At 35.6% G+C, this 17,188-nt stretch overlaps 1 protein-coding gene across 4 annotated transcripts in view; it reads left to right on the forward strand.

Moving 5' to 3' along the window:
• CAPRIN1 (cell cycle associated protein 1) overlaps nt 1-17,188 on the forward strand; it is a 41,094-nt gene that overhangs the window by 11,390 nt on the left and 12,516 nt on the right. For 3 of the 4 annotated variants that reach the window (XM_081260770.1, XM_081260771.1, XM_081260773.1), the window contains 9 exons: nt 4,339-4,401; nt 4,506-4,592; nt 7,030-7,268; nt 7,361-7,443; nt 10,734-10,871; nt 12,398-12,450; nt 12,531-12,620; nt 15,449-15,604; nt 15,690-15,798. In XM_081260770.1, the coding sequence (XP_081116896.1) occupies nt 4,339-4,401; nt 4,506-4,592; nt 7,030-7,268; nt 7,361-7,443; nt 10,734-10,871; nt 12,398-12,450; nt 12,531-12,620; nt 15,449-15,604; nt 15,690-15,798 (1,018 nt within the window). Of the gene's footprint in view, nt 1-4,052; nt 4,129-4,338; nt 4,402-4,505; nt 4,593-7,029; nt 7,269-7,360; nt 7,444-10,733; nt 10,872-12,397; nt 12,451-12,530; nt 12,621-15,448; nt 15,605-15,689; nt 15,799-17,188 lie in introns of all 4 variants that reach the window. The other variant, XM_081260772.1, reaches the window with a different exon arrangement.

Raw genomic sequence — 17,188 nt, forward strand, 5'->3', positions numbered from 1 at the left:
TTTGCTATTATAAGAGAATTATAATGATTTTGACCTATGTGAGTGTTTCTCAAAATTAGGTATGCACAGTCACCCAGTAAGAGTTTGGAAAAACAGGTTGCTGGGTCCTAATTCAGTAGATTTAGGGTAGTGCCTGAGACATTGAATTTCTAACAGTTTCCCGGTTGATACTGATATTGCTGGTTTGAGAATTATGAGAATCATTGATAGACCAGCATAGAGTCTTTGCTGTGTAAGATCTGATTATATATTAAACAGTGGAGAGAGATCCTACATTATACTGGTAAAGAAAAAAACTAGTGTCCTTTAAAACAGTTTTTTTTTTTATTGTGATTCAGTTGGTTTTTTTTTTTTTTAAACTGTACTGGTGATTGAACTCAGGGGCAGTTTACCACTGAGCTTCATCCCCAGCACTTTTTTTTTTTTTTTTTTAGAAAGAGAGAGGAGAGAGAGAGAATTTTTAATATTTATTTTTTAGTTCTCGGCGGACACAACATCTTTGTTGGTATGTGGTGCTGAGGATCGAACCCGGGTCACACGCATGCCTGGCGAGCGCACTACCACTTGAGCCACATCTCCAGCCCCAAGTGAATGCATTTCTTAGTATTTTGGCCAGGCTTAGAAACCTACTTTTCTGAAGTGTGAGCAAGGTTCAAGGGATAGATAATATATTTCTAATAGTAGTGTAGAAGGTATTAATTGTTAACAGAAGAACTTTTGTAATGCTGTGATGAAACTATTGTTATTAGAAAGTATAGCTGCATTCATTTAGCTTACTGCATTTTTTTTTTTTTTAGCGGGGGCTGGCGAGTACTAGGGATTGAACTTGGGGACACTTGGTCACTGGGCCACATCCCCGACCTTATTTTGTATTTTATTTAGAGACAGGGTCTCACTGAGTTGATTAGCGCCTCACTTTTGCTGAGACTCGCTTTGAACTCAGGATTCTCCTTCCTCAGCTCCCCAGCCTCTGGGATTACTTGCATGCTGGGATTACTGCATTTTTTGATTGGGAAATTCAACTTAAGTATAAGGAACCTGTGGTGTGCTTTTTGGGAATTCTATGTTAGAGATTTTTGAGATTGTTCAGTTATAACTTGACATACTTCTTTCATCATAGTTAACTTATTTGTTGTGGTTGTAGACATCCTTCTCACTTCAAGAATTTCAGCTTTCAAATTGTTATGGGTTGGAAAGCAAAAAACATGTTAACAATAATATAAAATTTATGTGAGTTTAGTAAAATATGTCTTTGGTTTGGCAGTGCAGAGTTCTTTTTATTTTTTGTTTGGTCACATTGGGGATTGAAGCTGTTGGGCCCAGCCGCTGAGCTACATTCCCAACTGTTTTAGAAATTTGAAAATTCTGAGAGAGTCTTGCTGAATTGCCCAAACTAGCCTCAAACTTGCAATCCTTCTGCCTCAGCCTCCTGAGTAGCTGGGATTATAGGCATGTACCATTTTGGCCTCGCTTCTTTTACATAGTTTGCATTGACAATATTCTTTACAGATGTTTGTACAGATGTTTGTGTACCAGGAAGCTAGAGTTTCATTGGTGGCTACTTTTCATTTTTCTTTTAACCTTGTTCCAGTTATTACCTTGTAACAGACTAATCCAGAATTTAAGGTCTTAAGACCATACATTTTATTATGCTCACAGATTTCTGCCTATCTCTCAGGGATTCAGACTGGGCACACAACAGGGTCGATGTCTTTGTTCTATATTGCCTGAGGAAGAAAGACTGACTTTTTTACTCATGTTGAATGTCTGGCCTGGGGTGACTTGAACACAGTATTGCTGACCAGAGCTTTTAAATGAGACCTCCCTTCATGGCTTGCTTCATTTTTAGCATGGCAACCTCAGGGTTATTGGATTTCTTGTATAATGGCCAAGGGCTTCAAATACAAGTGATATAGTGACCAGTAAACAAGGCAGAGATGCATAGCTTTTATGGCTTGGCCTTGAAAGTCAGACAGGATCACTTATACTGTACTGGTTTGAGCCCATAAAGGTACAGTAGCAGGGGAATTGTTCTAGTTCTTAATGGGGGAGTACCAAGGTCACATTATAAATCACATATGGGCCTGCAGATGTTGTAGCTATTTTGGGAAAATGTAATCTGTCATAGCTCTCAGGTAGGCTGAATATTAAATTTGTTATTGTGCGAAAAATTGAAGCTTTTTTGCTATTGATAGCTTATCCTACTATCCTAGTTATAGCTCTTGAAAGTTCTAACAATATCCTGAAATCTGTCCATCTTATCTTTCAAATTGCATGTAATTATAATCATTTTTATTGTATGTTCATTGCAGAATATTTAATTAAAGAGTACAAAACAAAACTACTCTGAGAGATATATAGTATACTGTTTTATTTCTAGATTTAACAAATTTCTTTAAAATATATTTACTAATATAGGAAAAAAGGAAGATAATAAATGAAGAAAATAATAAATGCAGTGTCACTAGCATGCCCTACCTTCTGCCCCACTGTACTTTGTTTAGTTCAGAATTTTTGCTATAAATTAGCACTGAATTTTAGGCCCTTCTGTTTGCAAATCTTCTATTTATCTGTATTTGTTTAGGTAATGGATATTGAACTCATAGGTACTTTACCACTGAGCTACATCCCTAACTCTTACAAATTTTGTATTTTGAGATAGGGTCATATTGCCACTGCTAACCTTGAACTTGTGGTCCTTCTGCCTCAGTTTCCCAAGTCACTGGGATTGTAGTCACTGGGATTGTGGGAGTGTCTCATCACACCTGGCTATTATCTGTACATTTCTAAATTTAGGATTCTTGACTATAACTCTTTTATTTTGGAATATCCTGAGTCATAAATTAAAAGCAGAGCTTGTTTAGTTTCTTGTTCCTAAAAAGAAAAACAGATGCTGGCAACAGCGGTGCAGGCCTGTTAATCCCAGAAACTTCAGAGACTGAGGCAGGAGGATCACAAGTTTGAGGCCAGCCTCAGTGACTTAGTGAGACCCACAACAACTTTGTGAGACTCTCAGCAAAGGACTGGGAATGTGACACAGTGGAAAAGTGCCCTAGGTTAAATCTGTAGTTCCAGGGAAAAAGAAAAATAGCCTGTTCTTTCTAAAAAGGAATGGGCTGTTTTTGTTGACCCTTAGACTGTTCTAAGGTATTTGAGCACATCTTTTGCAATTGGGGTTATGCTCACCACATCAGTGTAAACTATTTTCAACCAGTAGACTTGAATTTTATACCTCTTTAGCTGAAGACTTATAGATAGTGTGAAGTAGTTCAACTAAATAAAATTGCATACTTTCCTTAACTTTTAATGTTTTAATAATTATCTTGGTTTTATTTACATTCAGTGTGACTAATTGTGATACCTTTAAGTTAAGGATAGGGTGGTTATGCAAGTTGATTTGTTTCTGGTACAAAGAAAATGGATTATTTAACCTAACAAAAACAAAACCAAAAAAATTTCTATTGCTTTTAACCTGGTTTCTGAAGCCTCCTTATCAAAATGTTGCTTTGTATTTGTTTTTTTAGTTAGTGTTACTATTGCTAAGTAACTATATATCTTCAAAATTTATTATGGTTATTTTTCCTCTTAGTTTAGATTTGTTTTATTTCCTATCTTCCAGCCCTTAACTGAATTCTTGACTCTTATATTACCTAAGTATCTTTTTTCTTTAGGATCTTATCTAATAGTAGTAGTTTGGAAAACCTTCAAAATTTTCAACTTAGTAAATAGTGGTCATCTTAAACCAGAAGATCATTTTTTTCCCTTCATCTTTAATTACTAGCAAAGTTGTTGATTGATATACTGCCCATAGGCGAAAATAGTAACTTCGAAATGTCTCATGTTGTTCAAAGATGCATAAAGTGTATCAAAGACAATTTGCCCATGGATTTATTCAGGAAGATAACTTCTTTGTACTATGTATTCATATGGATCCTTTGAAGGAGCGGAGAAGGGAAGGGAGGCCACAAAAATTTAACACTATAAATGTCGGATATGCTTATTGGGTGGAAACAGAATCCTCACCAAATTGTGACTCTCTCCTTTGTGATTAGGAACCATATGCCTGGCCTATCTACCACTTTTTTGAGTACCCTGAAAGATAACCGATGTTGTTTCATTGATTTACAGGTATTTGATATCATTCAGCAATGGTGATTATTTAAATTTATTTTTTAGTTCAATATTAAATGTACTGTTTAATATGTTACTTAATCTGGAGTATATCTCAAGCATACTTAGAGCAAAATTTGAGAAAAACTTTGAAGACTGCTTGGTTTTATCAGTTTTAACTTAAGCTGGTATATACTTTGTGAAATGTAATTTTTTTGTTTTTAATAGGGGAAGCTTGATGATTACCAGGAACGAATGAATAAAGGGGAAAGGCTTAATCAAGATCAGCTGGTAAAGATGTTATATTTTTATTAAAGATTTTGTGCTTACTATTTTGAAGAATTTTGCAGTTCTCATGATTCTAGTAAAGTTGGGTTCTGTTTTTGTCATTTTAGGATGCTGTATCAAAATACCAGGAAGTCACAAATAATTTGGAGTTTGCAAAAGAACTACAGAGAAGTTTCATGGCATTAAGTCAAGATGTATGTAAACGATAATATATGTTTATGAAATGCTAAAAATAGGGTTAGTGGAAAAATTTGTCTTCTGGATTTTAATTCTTCCATTACATTTATAAGCTCTCTACGAGGTGAGAAGATTAGATCCAGTTATATCTTTTTTGGTACCAGAGATTCAACCCAGGGCTGCTTAACCACTGAGTACACATCCTCATTCCTTTTTTTTGTTTTATTTTGAGACAGAGTCTTATTAAATTGCCTAGGGCCTCACTAAATTGCAGAGGCTGGTCTCTTTCTGCCTTAGCCTCCCGAGTCACTGGGATTGTTGGGATTGCAGTTGCGTGCCACCAAGCCCAGCGGATCCAGTTGTATCTAAGATACCTTCCAATTCTGTGTATTTTGTTGTAACACCTGAAAGACGTCTTTTAAAAGAACTAAGTTTTGAGATAGGACAAAAGTCAAAAAATAGTTACCTTAAAAATCTCATTGGTGAGGCTGGGGTTGTGGCTCAGAGGCAGAATGCTCGCCTCGCACATGTGAGTTACTGGGTTCGATCCTCAGCACCACATAAAAACAAGTAAATAAAATAGTATTGTGTCCAATTACAACTAAGAAAAAGAATTAAAAAATCTCATTGGTATAAAAAGTTAGCTGTGCAAATATACATAAACAGTTTCCATATTTCCTTTAGTTCTGCTGACCATCTTGCAGTTCCACTAATTAACACAAAATACAGAAAATTAAGGTTTCTGAATAAGTAGTTTGAGGAAAGGCTAGTAATTTTGAAATTATAAAGTTATCTCTGATTTGATAAAATGACAGTCTACTACATGAGAAGTAATACAATACAAGGATTAGGAGATCTGATTCAGGAACAGATTGCCTAGGTTAAATCTGATTCTACCACTTGTTGTGTGACTTTGGATGAGTTACTGTTCCTGTATTAATTAAGGTGTTCCAGAGAAACAGAACCAGAAGACAGGGAAGAAAGGCCATCATAATACATCAGTTTTCTAATCTATGAAGTGGTGATAGTAGTAGTCCCTATTCATAGGATTGTGCCTAGAAGAGTATTTGATTCATAACTGATATATTTTAAGCACTTAATGCTATCTTATTATATTTGATGAAGGAAAAAATTTTGATGATTTGCCCCAAAACGTAATGTCTTAGTTTGTTTTGTGCTTCAATAACACCATAGACTGGGTAATTTATAAAAAATGAAAATTTATTTCTCATAGTTTGGGAGGCTGGGAAGTCCAAGACCAAAGCACCAGCCTCTGGTGAGGACCTCTTTGCTGTATCCTTTTATGTGGTGGAGGTGGAAAGGCAGGAGGGTGAACCCACTTCAGTAATCCCTTTTAACAGCAGCATTTATCCATTGATTAGCTTTTAATCTTCCAAAATTTAATCTTTGTATTGAGTAGATTAAATTTCCAACACACGAACTTTTGGGGACTACAGTAGTTCCAGGTAGAGGTGTGTTCCACTTAGAATACAACATTTCTGAAACCACTGTCACTGAATAAATTATAATATCTATATTCTTCTTTGCTTTTATTTTAACAGAACTTTTGTCTGAACCTTTAACTTCATTGGCAGTAAATTTATTTTATATTCAAGAACTTAAACCTGACTCTAGCCTACCTTTTCTGTTTTTCAACTTATTCCCTACTTGTGCTATTTAATCAAAAGTAGCTATCTTTATTACTTCTTTTTTTTTCTTCCTTTCATATTCCTGCCTCTTTGTGTTTTCTATCTCTAGCTACCTAAAAGAGACATTAAACTGCCCCTCCTAAGATTGAAATACCCATTTATTTTAATGGGTGTCACTTTCTCCTTGAAAGCTTTCTTGTCTATCCTAACTTATCTGTTCATATATATTATTCATTTACTTTCCATTTATTGGTAATGTCTCATTTGTCCACTCTGCTACCATTTATGTATTTGTCTTGTTGTAACCTTTATCATTTCTACAAGGCCTCTTCCATTTTTCCCTTTAATATAGATTTCATATGCCCCCTGCCCTTTTTTAATTGTACTGGGGATTGAACCCAGGGGTGATCAACCCCACTGAGCCATATCCCATTTTTTTTTTAAATTTTGGGACGGGGTCTGCCTGAGTTGCTTAGGGCCTTGCTAAGTTGCTGAGGCTGGCTTTGAATTTGAGATGCTCCTGGCTTAGCCTCCCAAGCTGTTTGAATTACAGGTGTGCACCCTTGTGCCTGGCTTTTTTTTTTTTTTTTTTTTTTTTTAATTTGTGTTAGTTGGTTCTTGTGAAGTTTGAGAAAGGAGAAAGTTGGAAAGGAAAACACTGCAGTGACTTCAAAAGACTAACCTTTTTGTATCCCCAAACTGATGCTAAACATTAAAAAGGGAGAGAGAAATATTTCTTGTAAGTTAGTGGAAGGTACTTAAAAGCTGTAATTTTGGTGTCTTATAGTTTTATATTCTCTTACAGATTCAGAAAACAATAAAGAAGACAGCACGCCGGGAACAGCTAATGAGAGAAGAAGCTGAACAGAAACGTTTAAAAACTGTTCTTGAGCTACAGTATGTTTTGGATAAATTGGGAGATGATGAAGTGCGAACAGACTTGAAACAAGGGTTGAATGGAGTACCGATATTATCTGAAGAGGAATTGTCATTGTTGGATGAATTCTACAAGTTAGTAGACCCTGAACGGGACATGAGTTTAAGGTATAGTCCTATTTGATAATAGAAACTTCTGAGTATTCAGTTGTTAATAATTGAAAGGTAATTAATTAGCTGTTTAATTATTTTATTATAAGGCTGAACGAGCAATATGAACATGCCTCCATTCATTTGTGGGACTTGCTGGAAGGGAAGGAAAAATCTGTATGTGGAACAACCTGTAAGTATTAAAAATAATGTCAGTTTTCTAACTTTTAAGAATTTTTCTTAACAGTAATGTTTAAAATTTAGAAGTGCATAAGTTGCATTCATCTACTGATTACTTTTATATTTCCTTTTTGCATCCTTTTTGGGAGTGTTTGTGATATGTGTTTTGTATAAGTCAGAACTAGTGACCGCTGGGCACTATTGCATAGGCCTATAATTCCTGCCACTTAGAAGGATGAGGCAGGAGAAACACAGGTTTAAGGCCAACCTCATCAACTTACGGAGATCTTCTCTGAAAATAAGTAATTAAAAGGACTGGGGCCATAGTTCAGTGGGAAAGTATCCTTGAGTTTAGTCCCTAGTACCCCAACAAATCCAAAAAACCACTAGTGATAGTCTATAAAAATAGAAGTCCTAACTTACATGGTTTTGTGTTTTTTGTGGTGCTGGATGTTAATCAACTTTTTGTTACTATGACAAAATTCCTGAGATGGTAGGAAGGAAATAATTTCAGAGATTTTGGTACATCTGGCTCTGTTGGTTTGGGACTGTGGCAAGGCCAACATTATGGGGAACCTGAGGTGGAACAAAGTTGCTCACTTCAACACAGTTGGGAAGCAGATAGCCAGGAGGGCCATAGGGTACCAATATTTCCTTTAAGAGTACATCCCCAATGATCTAACTTCCTTCCACTAGATTTTGTCCCTTCTTTTTTTTTAACCTTTATTTATTTATTAATATATTTTTAAAAAATTTTATTTGTTTTTTTATGTGGTGCTGAGGATAGAACCCAGTGCTTCACACATGCTGGGCAGGCACTGGACTGCTGAGCTACAACCCCAGCCCCAGACTTTTTCTCTTGATGGTTCCCATCTCATAGCACCACAGGCTGGCAACCCAGCCTTTACCATGGATCATTGGGGGATACTTCTAAGCCATTGCACTAGGTGTCTAACACAAGCCCTTGCGCATTTTAGCTAGGCAAGCTCTTTAACCACTGTGCTATATCCAAGTCACTTGACATGGTTTTACATATAACTTTAATTGTGCTTGAACTAGATTTATATCAGATTGACTTTCCAAAGTTGTTGGTGTTAAGTAGGGACTGGTTTTCCATATGGCTGAAATTTTGTGAGAACATTTCATCTTACTCATTTTACCCATGGTCATTGCTTTAGCCTTTACTCTTTAGTTCTTACACTGCTGTTAATTGAACACATTATACCTCAAATATGCAGTGAGAGATTGTTTTTCAAAAGGTTGTTGAAGTTTTACTATCTCACTAAATCAAGTTTTAACTATGGTAAATCGGGGTGATTTTCTTTTTTTTTTTTTTGGTAGGGGCAGGTACTAGGGATTCAACTTCATCCCAGGTTTATTTAAAAAAATTTTTATTTTTGATATCTGGGGTTGAACCCAGGGATGCGTAAGCACTGAGCCACATCCCCAGTACTTTTTATATTTTGTTTCTAGAGATACGGCCTTGCTATGTTACTGAGGCTGGCTTTGACTCATGAGCCTCCTGCCTCAGCCTTCTGAGCTGCTGGCATTACAGGTGAACACCATTGCATCTGGCTTTTTAAAAAATGTTGAGGCAGGCACTCACTGAGTTGATATAGCTGACCTTGAACTTAGAATCCTCCTGCTTAAGCAGGTGTGTGCCACGGTGCCTGGTTTAGAATGGAATTTTGTCTTTGCTGTTTAGAAGATTGAATTAGGGAATTACATTTTTGAACATACTAAGGCAAACATGTATATTTATACATTGTTTCTTAGCTATTAGAATTGACTTGGATTATTTGCTTTCATTGGCAAAACTATGAATTTTTAAAAAAAAAATTAAATATTTTTTAATTGGATGCAATATATTTTATTTATTTTTATGTGGTGCTGAGGATTGAACCCAGGGCCTCGCACATGCTAGGTGAGTGCTCTACTGCTGAGCCGAAACTCCAGCCTGGCAAAACTGTGATTTAATTAGCAAGATTTTAAATATATTTGCTTTAAGAAAATATGAAGTGCAATGCATTTCTGTCTTTTCATGTAAGAAATCATTTTCTTGATTTGTTAGCTTTTCTTACATGTGTTTCTTTATACAGCTCTTTGGCTTTTTAAGTTTTGTTACAAATGTGGATTTAATTTATCATTGGAGGAGGTTTGATAAATTGTTGGCTTTATTAAAAAAGTAGTTGTACCAATACATCAAGACTCATCAAATTTTCTTGAGCATTATTGTGTGTAATAATAAGGATTAAATTTCTAAGTCTGTAGTTTGTTTTTTGATTACAGGCATGTACTGTACCTGGCTGATAATAGTTTTGTTTTTGTCTTTAATATTTTTTTAGTTGTTGATGGACCTTTTTAAGATTTAAATGTGGTGCTGAGAGTGAAACCCTTCATACATGCTAGGCAAGCGCTTTACCAGGGGTTATCAACCCTAGACCCTAGAAATAGTTTTATTAGGATTACTTTTATAAAACTTTCATAACAAATATGGCCCTCAAAGTTTATTTTTCTGTACAGTGACCAATCAGGGAATGGCTTTATTATATACAGATTTATAATACAAGGCGAGGAAATCCAGAATAATTTTGTGTATACCTTCCTAGCTCCTTACTTTTCCAATATCCTAGTATATAGACTCTTTTTGTTTGCCTTTTGAGTTTATCTACTTCTCTCTTTTTCTTCTACTTTTATGTCTCTTTATATAATACAGTTGCTTAACTGAATCTACTTCCTTTCCTCCCCTTGAAAATCTTTCAAAGACCTTGCTTTAATATATTTTACATGCATTTTTCCTTTACTTTTAGGGCATTCACAATGTGGCCTTTATCCAGTCTTCTCCAGCATCATCTTTACTACTATGCTTTTTCTTATTCCTTGTGCTTGAGTCACAGTGATCCTTTTCTTTGCTTGAATTTGGCACTCTTCTTTGCATAGGACTGTATAAATGCTCTTTCCTCTGCCTTGAAACACTTTGTGTACCTTTTCTCATCTCTCAGCTTTTGTAGCAGTTACAACAGGAAAACCTTGTGTGGTCTGACTAGATCCAATCTTTTATGCCTGTGTGTATTACTTCTCATGATGTAATTTTACTGTTTTTTTTTTCTTTTTGGACACAAAACTTAAATAGGTTCTTCTTTATCACTCTGTAATACCTTTCTGTTCTCAGTGAAATTTATAATCTTATGTATACATGTTTTTGTGACACATGTAGGTGTTTTTCTTCTCACAGTATTTGTAGAATGTTGAATCTTTGCTCATCTGATAATCTTAACTTTCTAATTCACATTCTTTTTTTAGATAAAGCTCTAAAGGAAATTGTTGAGCGTGTTTTTCAGTCAAACTACTTTGATAGCACCCACAACCACCAGAATGGGCTGTGTGAAGAGGAAGAGGCAGCCTCTGCACCTATAGTGGAAGACCAGGTAGCCGAAGCTGGTGAGTACCTAGGTAGATATGAACTTTTGATTTAGAGTTCTGAATTTTACTTTGTTTTGCTACAAGTTTTCTACTTATTTAGTTATTATATACATAAAAACAAATTTTTAAAGAAACTTTAAAATTTCTTTTAAAGTTGTTGCCTTTATTTCATTTATTTTTATGTGGTGCTGGAGATTGAACCCAGTGCCTCACATGTGTTAGGCAAGCACTCTACCACTAAGCCGCGTTCCCAGTCCTGAAAGAAACTTTTAAGTGTGACAAAAATGTTAAAGTATACCAAGAATAATTCCCTCTCAGAGAAAAAACGAACAATAAAGTCCTTCCTTGAAATATTCACTCCATAATTTGTTTTATGATTTTGATCATCATAGTTACAAACTGGTAGTTCTCTTGCTACAGAATTGATGGGCAGGAGTTTGGGTGAAGGCCACTTCTTGGTAGGGTTTTGAAATAGAATTTTGTCTGACGTGTCAGATGTACTGCTATTTATCATACCTGTCTATAGGGTGAATAATGCAAGTTTTTTTTTAATTTTTTGGTAACATCTTAATTTTGAACTATTAATGTGTGAATGACGCTGTCTTTTCTAAGTGGTTTTTAATACCTAATAGAATATTTTAAATTATGTTAGATACTGTGACTACTTTTAAAATGAGTAAAATTGTGAGTACATTGGACATTGTCAGAGCATAAATTTTGTAATAGTAAAAGCATGAGTTCTAGAATCAAGACTATTTGGGTTCAAATCTCTGCTTCAGTTCCTACCAGATATAGAACTTTGGACAAGTTATTGAAGCTGTTTGTACCTCGGGTTCTCCATTTAGAATGTAATATGCAAAGTGTATGAAGTACCAAGTTCATGGTTATCATTGTACAAGTGTTAGTTATAAAGTTGAAATCAGAAGTACACTGTTGAAGTTGATAGTAGCAGATCAACAATATAGGGCAGTGTTTTATTTTTCCTATGAAATATGTTAAAATGGAGAATAAGATCTTAATTTGTATGCTGCTTTATACTTAAGAGAATAGAAGAGGAATTTAATGTGCTAGCTCCGTATTTACATTATACACCATGTAGAATAATCTTTACTAATACTAAAGTAATTTATTTTGCAATAAAGGGAAAGAAAATTTTCTAAATAGGTTACTATAAAAATGGTGAAATATGGGACCTTAAAAGATTGAAATGTTGAACTATTATTTGGACTTTAAATAAGAATTGTTTTTTTGGTATCATTTTAAAAATCTATAATATTTTTTAGAGCAATTTAGTTTCACAGGAACATTGAACAGAGATTATGGAGATTTTCCACTTAATTCTACCCATACACCAGAGTGGTACGTACATTTGTTACAATTGATAGGCTGACTTTGGCATGTCACCCAAAATCCAGTTGAGCATTAGAGTTCACTCTTGGCATGGTGTATTCTATAAGTTTGAACAGATAAGAATCCACCATTATAGTATTAAACTATTTTCATTGAATTAAAATCCTCTTTTTTATCATGTTTTAACCTTTTAGAACCTGAGCCAGCAGAAGAATACACTGAACAGAGTGAAGTTGAATCAACAGAGGTATGAATTTTTTCTTTTTATGCTACCTTTACCTTTCTGTATCTCAAACCGACATCTCAAACATTTACTTTACTTTGCAGTATGTAAATAGACAATTTATGGCAGAAACACAGTTCAGCAGTGGTGAAAAGGAGCAGGTGGTAGATGAGTGGACAGTTGAAACGGTTGAGGTAAGAGTTTTCTGTATTACAAGGTGATTGTTTTTGTCTTCAGTAATTTATTTCTCTCCTGAGGACCAACTAAGATTTTTTTTCAGCATTTTATTGTAATAACAAATTCATTATACAAGACTGTTAAAGATCACTCATTTATTCCTGTGTATATGTACTAGAATTGTTGCTTACTGATTTGATTATAAAAAATTGTTTTATACAAAGTTATGAGTTAATCTGTCAAAAGTAGAGAATTAGGGTCTCTTACTTCAGATTGATCTGTTAAAATCTGATCTCCCATATTGGTATCTTCAAAAGAATCCACCTCTTTGGGAATAAGATGGGATGTCTTCTGGAGGACTTCTTCGCCCTAATGCTGTTTTGGTCACCAGGCTTTGGATTTCCTCATGTTTCTTGGTCTTTTCTCTCATCTCATTAAGCATTTTTTTCAGGTCCTCATCTGTAGTTTCTACCACGTGGCTTGCGCAGTGGTTTCATTAATGAGGTTCTAGGCATAAAGTTAGTTAGAAGAGATCGAAATAAAACACACAGACCAGTTACCTTATTTATATTGCTAGGTCCGAGAAGGCTCACCTCTCTGATTCCCACCTCTAGCCGCCCAGCAGGGCAGCGAGGATTACTCAGGGCTAGCAGGAGATAGAGAGAGAGAGTGAACATGCCGGGGAGTAGCCCTTTATTGGGGAACAAGAGATTCAGGGGAGAATTCCATCCAGTGAAGGTCCAAGGTCAGGGTCAGTGATTGGGTCCCCGGGGTCAGTGGTCAGGCACACCCCCACACGGATGGGCGCTCTCATCAGGAAAGGCTCGGGAAAGCTTCCACAGAGCCAAAGTGCCTCAGGCCCTTAACGGGAGTCACCCAATCACGTGTTAGAATGGCTTCCCACAGTAGTTCATTGGCCCTCTTCGTATTTCTTCTCTCTGCTCTCAGAATAGAGAACTTATCCTGGCATAAGTTAGAGGAAAAGCTAGCTTAGTAGTTGTACTTGAATTTCCTCCTTGGTGTGCCTTGTTACTATAAGAGATTTAAAGAACAAAACAAAAACAAAAAAAAAAAACCTTACTGGTTGGTCCTAGCTGTGTGTGTGTATGTTGCTGGGATTTGAACTCAGGGCTTTAAGCATGTGAAGCAAGCACTGGTCCTAGCCTTTTAAAATCCACTTTTAGTGTCTCCTTTATACCTCCAAAGTGTAGGAAATACTTTTAAGCTGTGGGTAGTGTTTCTCTGCTATCAGATTATTCTCCAAAAGTATAATTACATTAGTACCTTCAGGTCTATGTTGAAGTATCAAAATGCACTGTTGATAAAATGGGTAAAAGATTGGGCCTTGGGCCTGGGGCTATGGCTCAGTCGTAGTACACTTGTGTAGCATGTATGAGGCATTGGGTTCGATTATCAGTACTGCATATAAATAAAGGTCTATCAACAACTAACACCAGAAGGATACTTAATAGGGATGAAAATACTATTCCTGTGTAACCCTAACAACAAAATAATGTATGTTTGCCAATAAGGAATGCATTTCAAAAATGTTACAAGAGGCTTAGAAGTACAGATCAAAAAGATCTTTAGTGTTATGAGTTGTATAAGAGGTGTGCCAATTAGGTGGAATAAGTAGTTGTATGTTTTAGTGGAGTCAGGTAATTGGTATGTTTTAGAATGGATATAGAAGTGGAAGTGAAAGTTGGGCATGGTGGCACACCCCTGTACTCTGAATGACTCAGGAGGCCAAGCACAAGAGCAAGACAGCTTTGGAAACAGCAAGATTCTGTCTCAAAAATAAAAAATAAAAATGGCTGGGAATATAGCTCAGTGGTACAGCACCCCTGGGTTAACAGTGCATGTTTGAGGGTGGGAGAGAGTAGAAGTGAATTATTAGCATATTTGTTTTAATAACAAACAAGGATTTGTGTTGCTGTGGGAAAAGGTTGAGAACTAACATGTAGTGCATTGAAGTTGAATATTTGCATTTTATTTGACATGCATATTATTGTACTTAACCACTGTGTTAATGATTTGTTCTTAATATCTGGTCAGTGGGTCTTTTAAGGGCTAACCATATAGGATTCTGGGAATTTTTGGAACATCTGAAGTTGCTAGAAGACAGATAAGTTGGCTTTTATAATTAATAGCTTAGTGATTTTTATCTTAGTGATTTTCCTTTTGTTTATAAAGGAAATAAGATGATTTCTCCAGGCTAAACAGATATAATTTTCATGATCTTAAAAACCAGAGTATGAATTTGATGTAATAAAGTAGTAAGGATTTCTAAGCAGACTAGAGATTTGTTGAGAACCATAACCAGGAGAAGGAAATTTATTAGAGTTGGGGGAAAGACTGGTAGAATGAACTTGGCTTTTGTAGCAGTTTAGGTTGGATGGTAGAGTTTGATCCTACCTTGTTAAATGGAAGAAGAAATTTAAGAAATAAAAATTTTGATGATAATAATAGCCAACACTTCTTAAATGCTATCATATATATATACACACATATAATGTAAATATATATGATGTATATAATAACATAGATCAAGTTACTATAGAGGAAATAGTAGTTTAAGCAAAGTACATTATTTTTGGAATAAAGCAAAGGGAGTCTCTCTTTGAAAACAGTTCATAAAGTAAATTTGAGATGCTATGTAGTATCCTGTGAGATTGAGAATATGGTAGAAGTGATGCCATTAAGTGTGGTATACTGTTGTCTATTTGAGTAACTACTTCAAAGCCTGTTGTCTTTGCTGTATAGATGGCAAATGTAACTTGGGGACCACTTAATAATAATATAATGAGCGGAGTTTTATTCTTTCAACACTTTCTCTCCACTTTAGGTAGTAAATTCACTCCAGCAGCAACCTCAGGCTGCATCTCCTTCAGTACCAGAGCCTCATTCTTTGACTCCTGTGGCTCAGGCAGATCCTCTAGTGAGAAGACAGCGAGTACAAGATCTTATGGCACAAATGCAGGGGCCTTATAATTTTATACAGGTAAGTATGGTTTAGTAAAACACTATAATAGAAGATTTAAGTGTTCCCACTATTTGACTTAATTTCATTATATTCTAACTTACAGGATTCTATGCTGGATTTTGAAAACCAGACACTTGATCCTGCCATTGTATCTGCACAACCTATGAATCCAACACAAAACATGGACATGCCCCAACTGGTTTGCCCTCCTGGTTAGTAATGGTACATTTTTATGTGAGATAAAATATAGGACCCACTAGTGGTTTCAGGGTTTACAGAGATATTTTCTTTTAATGCTTGCTTAACTTTTTTTTTGTTTTTTAAAGAAATTTTTTTTTTAATATTTTTTAGTTTTCAGCGGACACAACATCCTTATTTGTATGTGGTGCTGAGGATCGAACCCGGGCCGCACGCATGCCAGGCAAGCGCGCTACCGCTTGAGCCACATCCTCAGCCCCTGCTTGCTTAACTTTTGATCCTTCTCTTTTAATTTGAAGAGAAATTTCAGTTGTAATTCCTTAGTTTTTTAACTTTTTTGACATACAGACATACAGAAAAATGCATGCTCATTTGGTGAGTTTTCACAAACTGAACTCACCAGCATCCAGATTAAGAAAGTATCTTGTGTCCCCTTTCAGTTACTAGTTAACCTCTTCCCTAACTTCATGGGAATCACTCAATTTGCATCACACATGAGGCAAACACTCTATCACTGAGTTACAATTCCAGCCTACCCAATTTCTTTTTTTTTTTTTTTTATATTTATTTTTCAGTTTTTGGTGGACACAACATCTTTGTTTGTATGTGGTGCTGAGGATCGAACCCGGGCCGCACGCATGCCAGGCGAGCGCGCTACCACTTGAGCCACATCCCCAGCCCCTCCAGCCTACCCAATTTCTTCTTGACTCTATGGACCAGTTTTTCCTGTTATTGTACTTTTGCAATTTTGCTTCAAACTTAGCCATAAAAATAAAGGTGACTCTCTATCGAATCTTTTTAGGAGATTTTCTGAGCATTTTCCTATATCAACTCTTCACATTATTTGAACTAACACTAAATAGTGTCAGTACTTTGTATTGGGTTAAATAGATTTTCTCTCCAGGACTATCAGTAATTCTGAGTCTTCTTGTTTTTTCCCTCCAGAGTATATCAGTGTAGTGGCACAAAGTGGTAAACTAACAGTGTTGCATAATTCAAAGTGTCATAAAAAGTTGCTGAGTACAACAAGCATGTTCAGTGACATAATTTTGGTAAGGTGGTTAGGATTTCTTTATAAGTTAAAGGAGTTCATATCTCTACCAAGAATTACAAACAGTCAAAGGCATGCTAGAAAATAGCCACAGTTTTTAATGTTCATTTTCTGAGCTCTACCAGAAAAATAAGATGTGTACTGTTCCTAGCCTGTAAATTGTGCCAAAGTCAACACTTATAATATGGACACGGCTTATAAGACTGTTAAATATTCAGGTAATGCTGAGTCTGTTAGACTCTTCAGTGGAAATTGGTAGTTTCTAAATGACTAATCAGTGAGTGGTTCTTTTTTATTTTATTTTTTTGGTCCATGTCTTATTTTCATATTGCCATTAATTTCAAAGTATTATT

Source organism: Spermophilus citellus (genome assembly GCF_964194105.1).
Source record: "Spermophilus citellus genome assembly, chromosome: 2".
In the NCBI taxonomy this organism is placed as follows: Eukaryota; Metazoa; Chordata; class Mammalia; order Rodentia; family Sciuridae; genus Spermophilus; species Spermophilus citellus.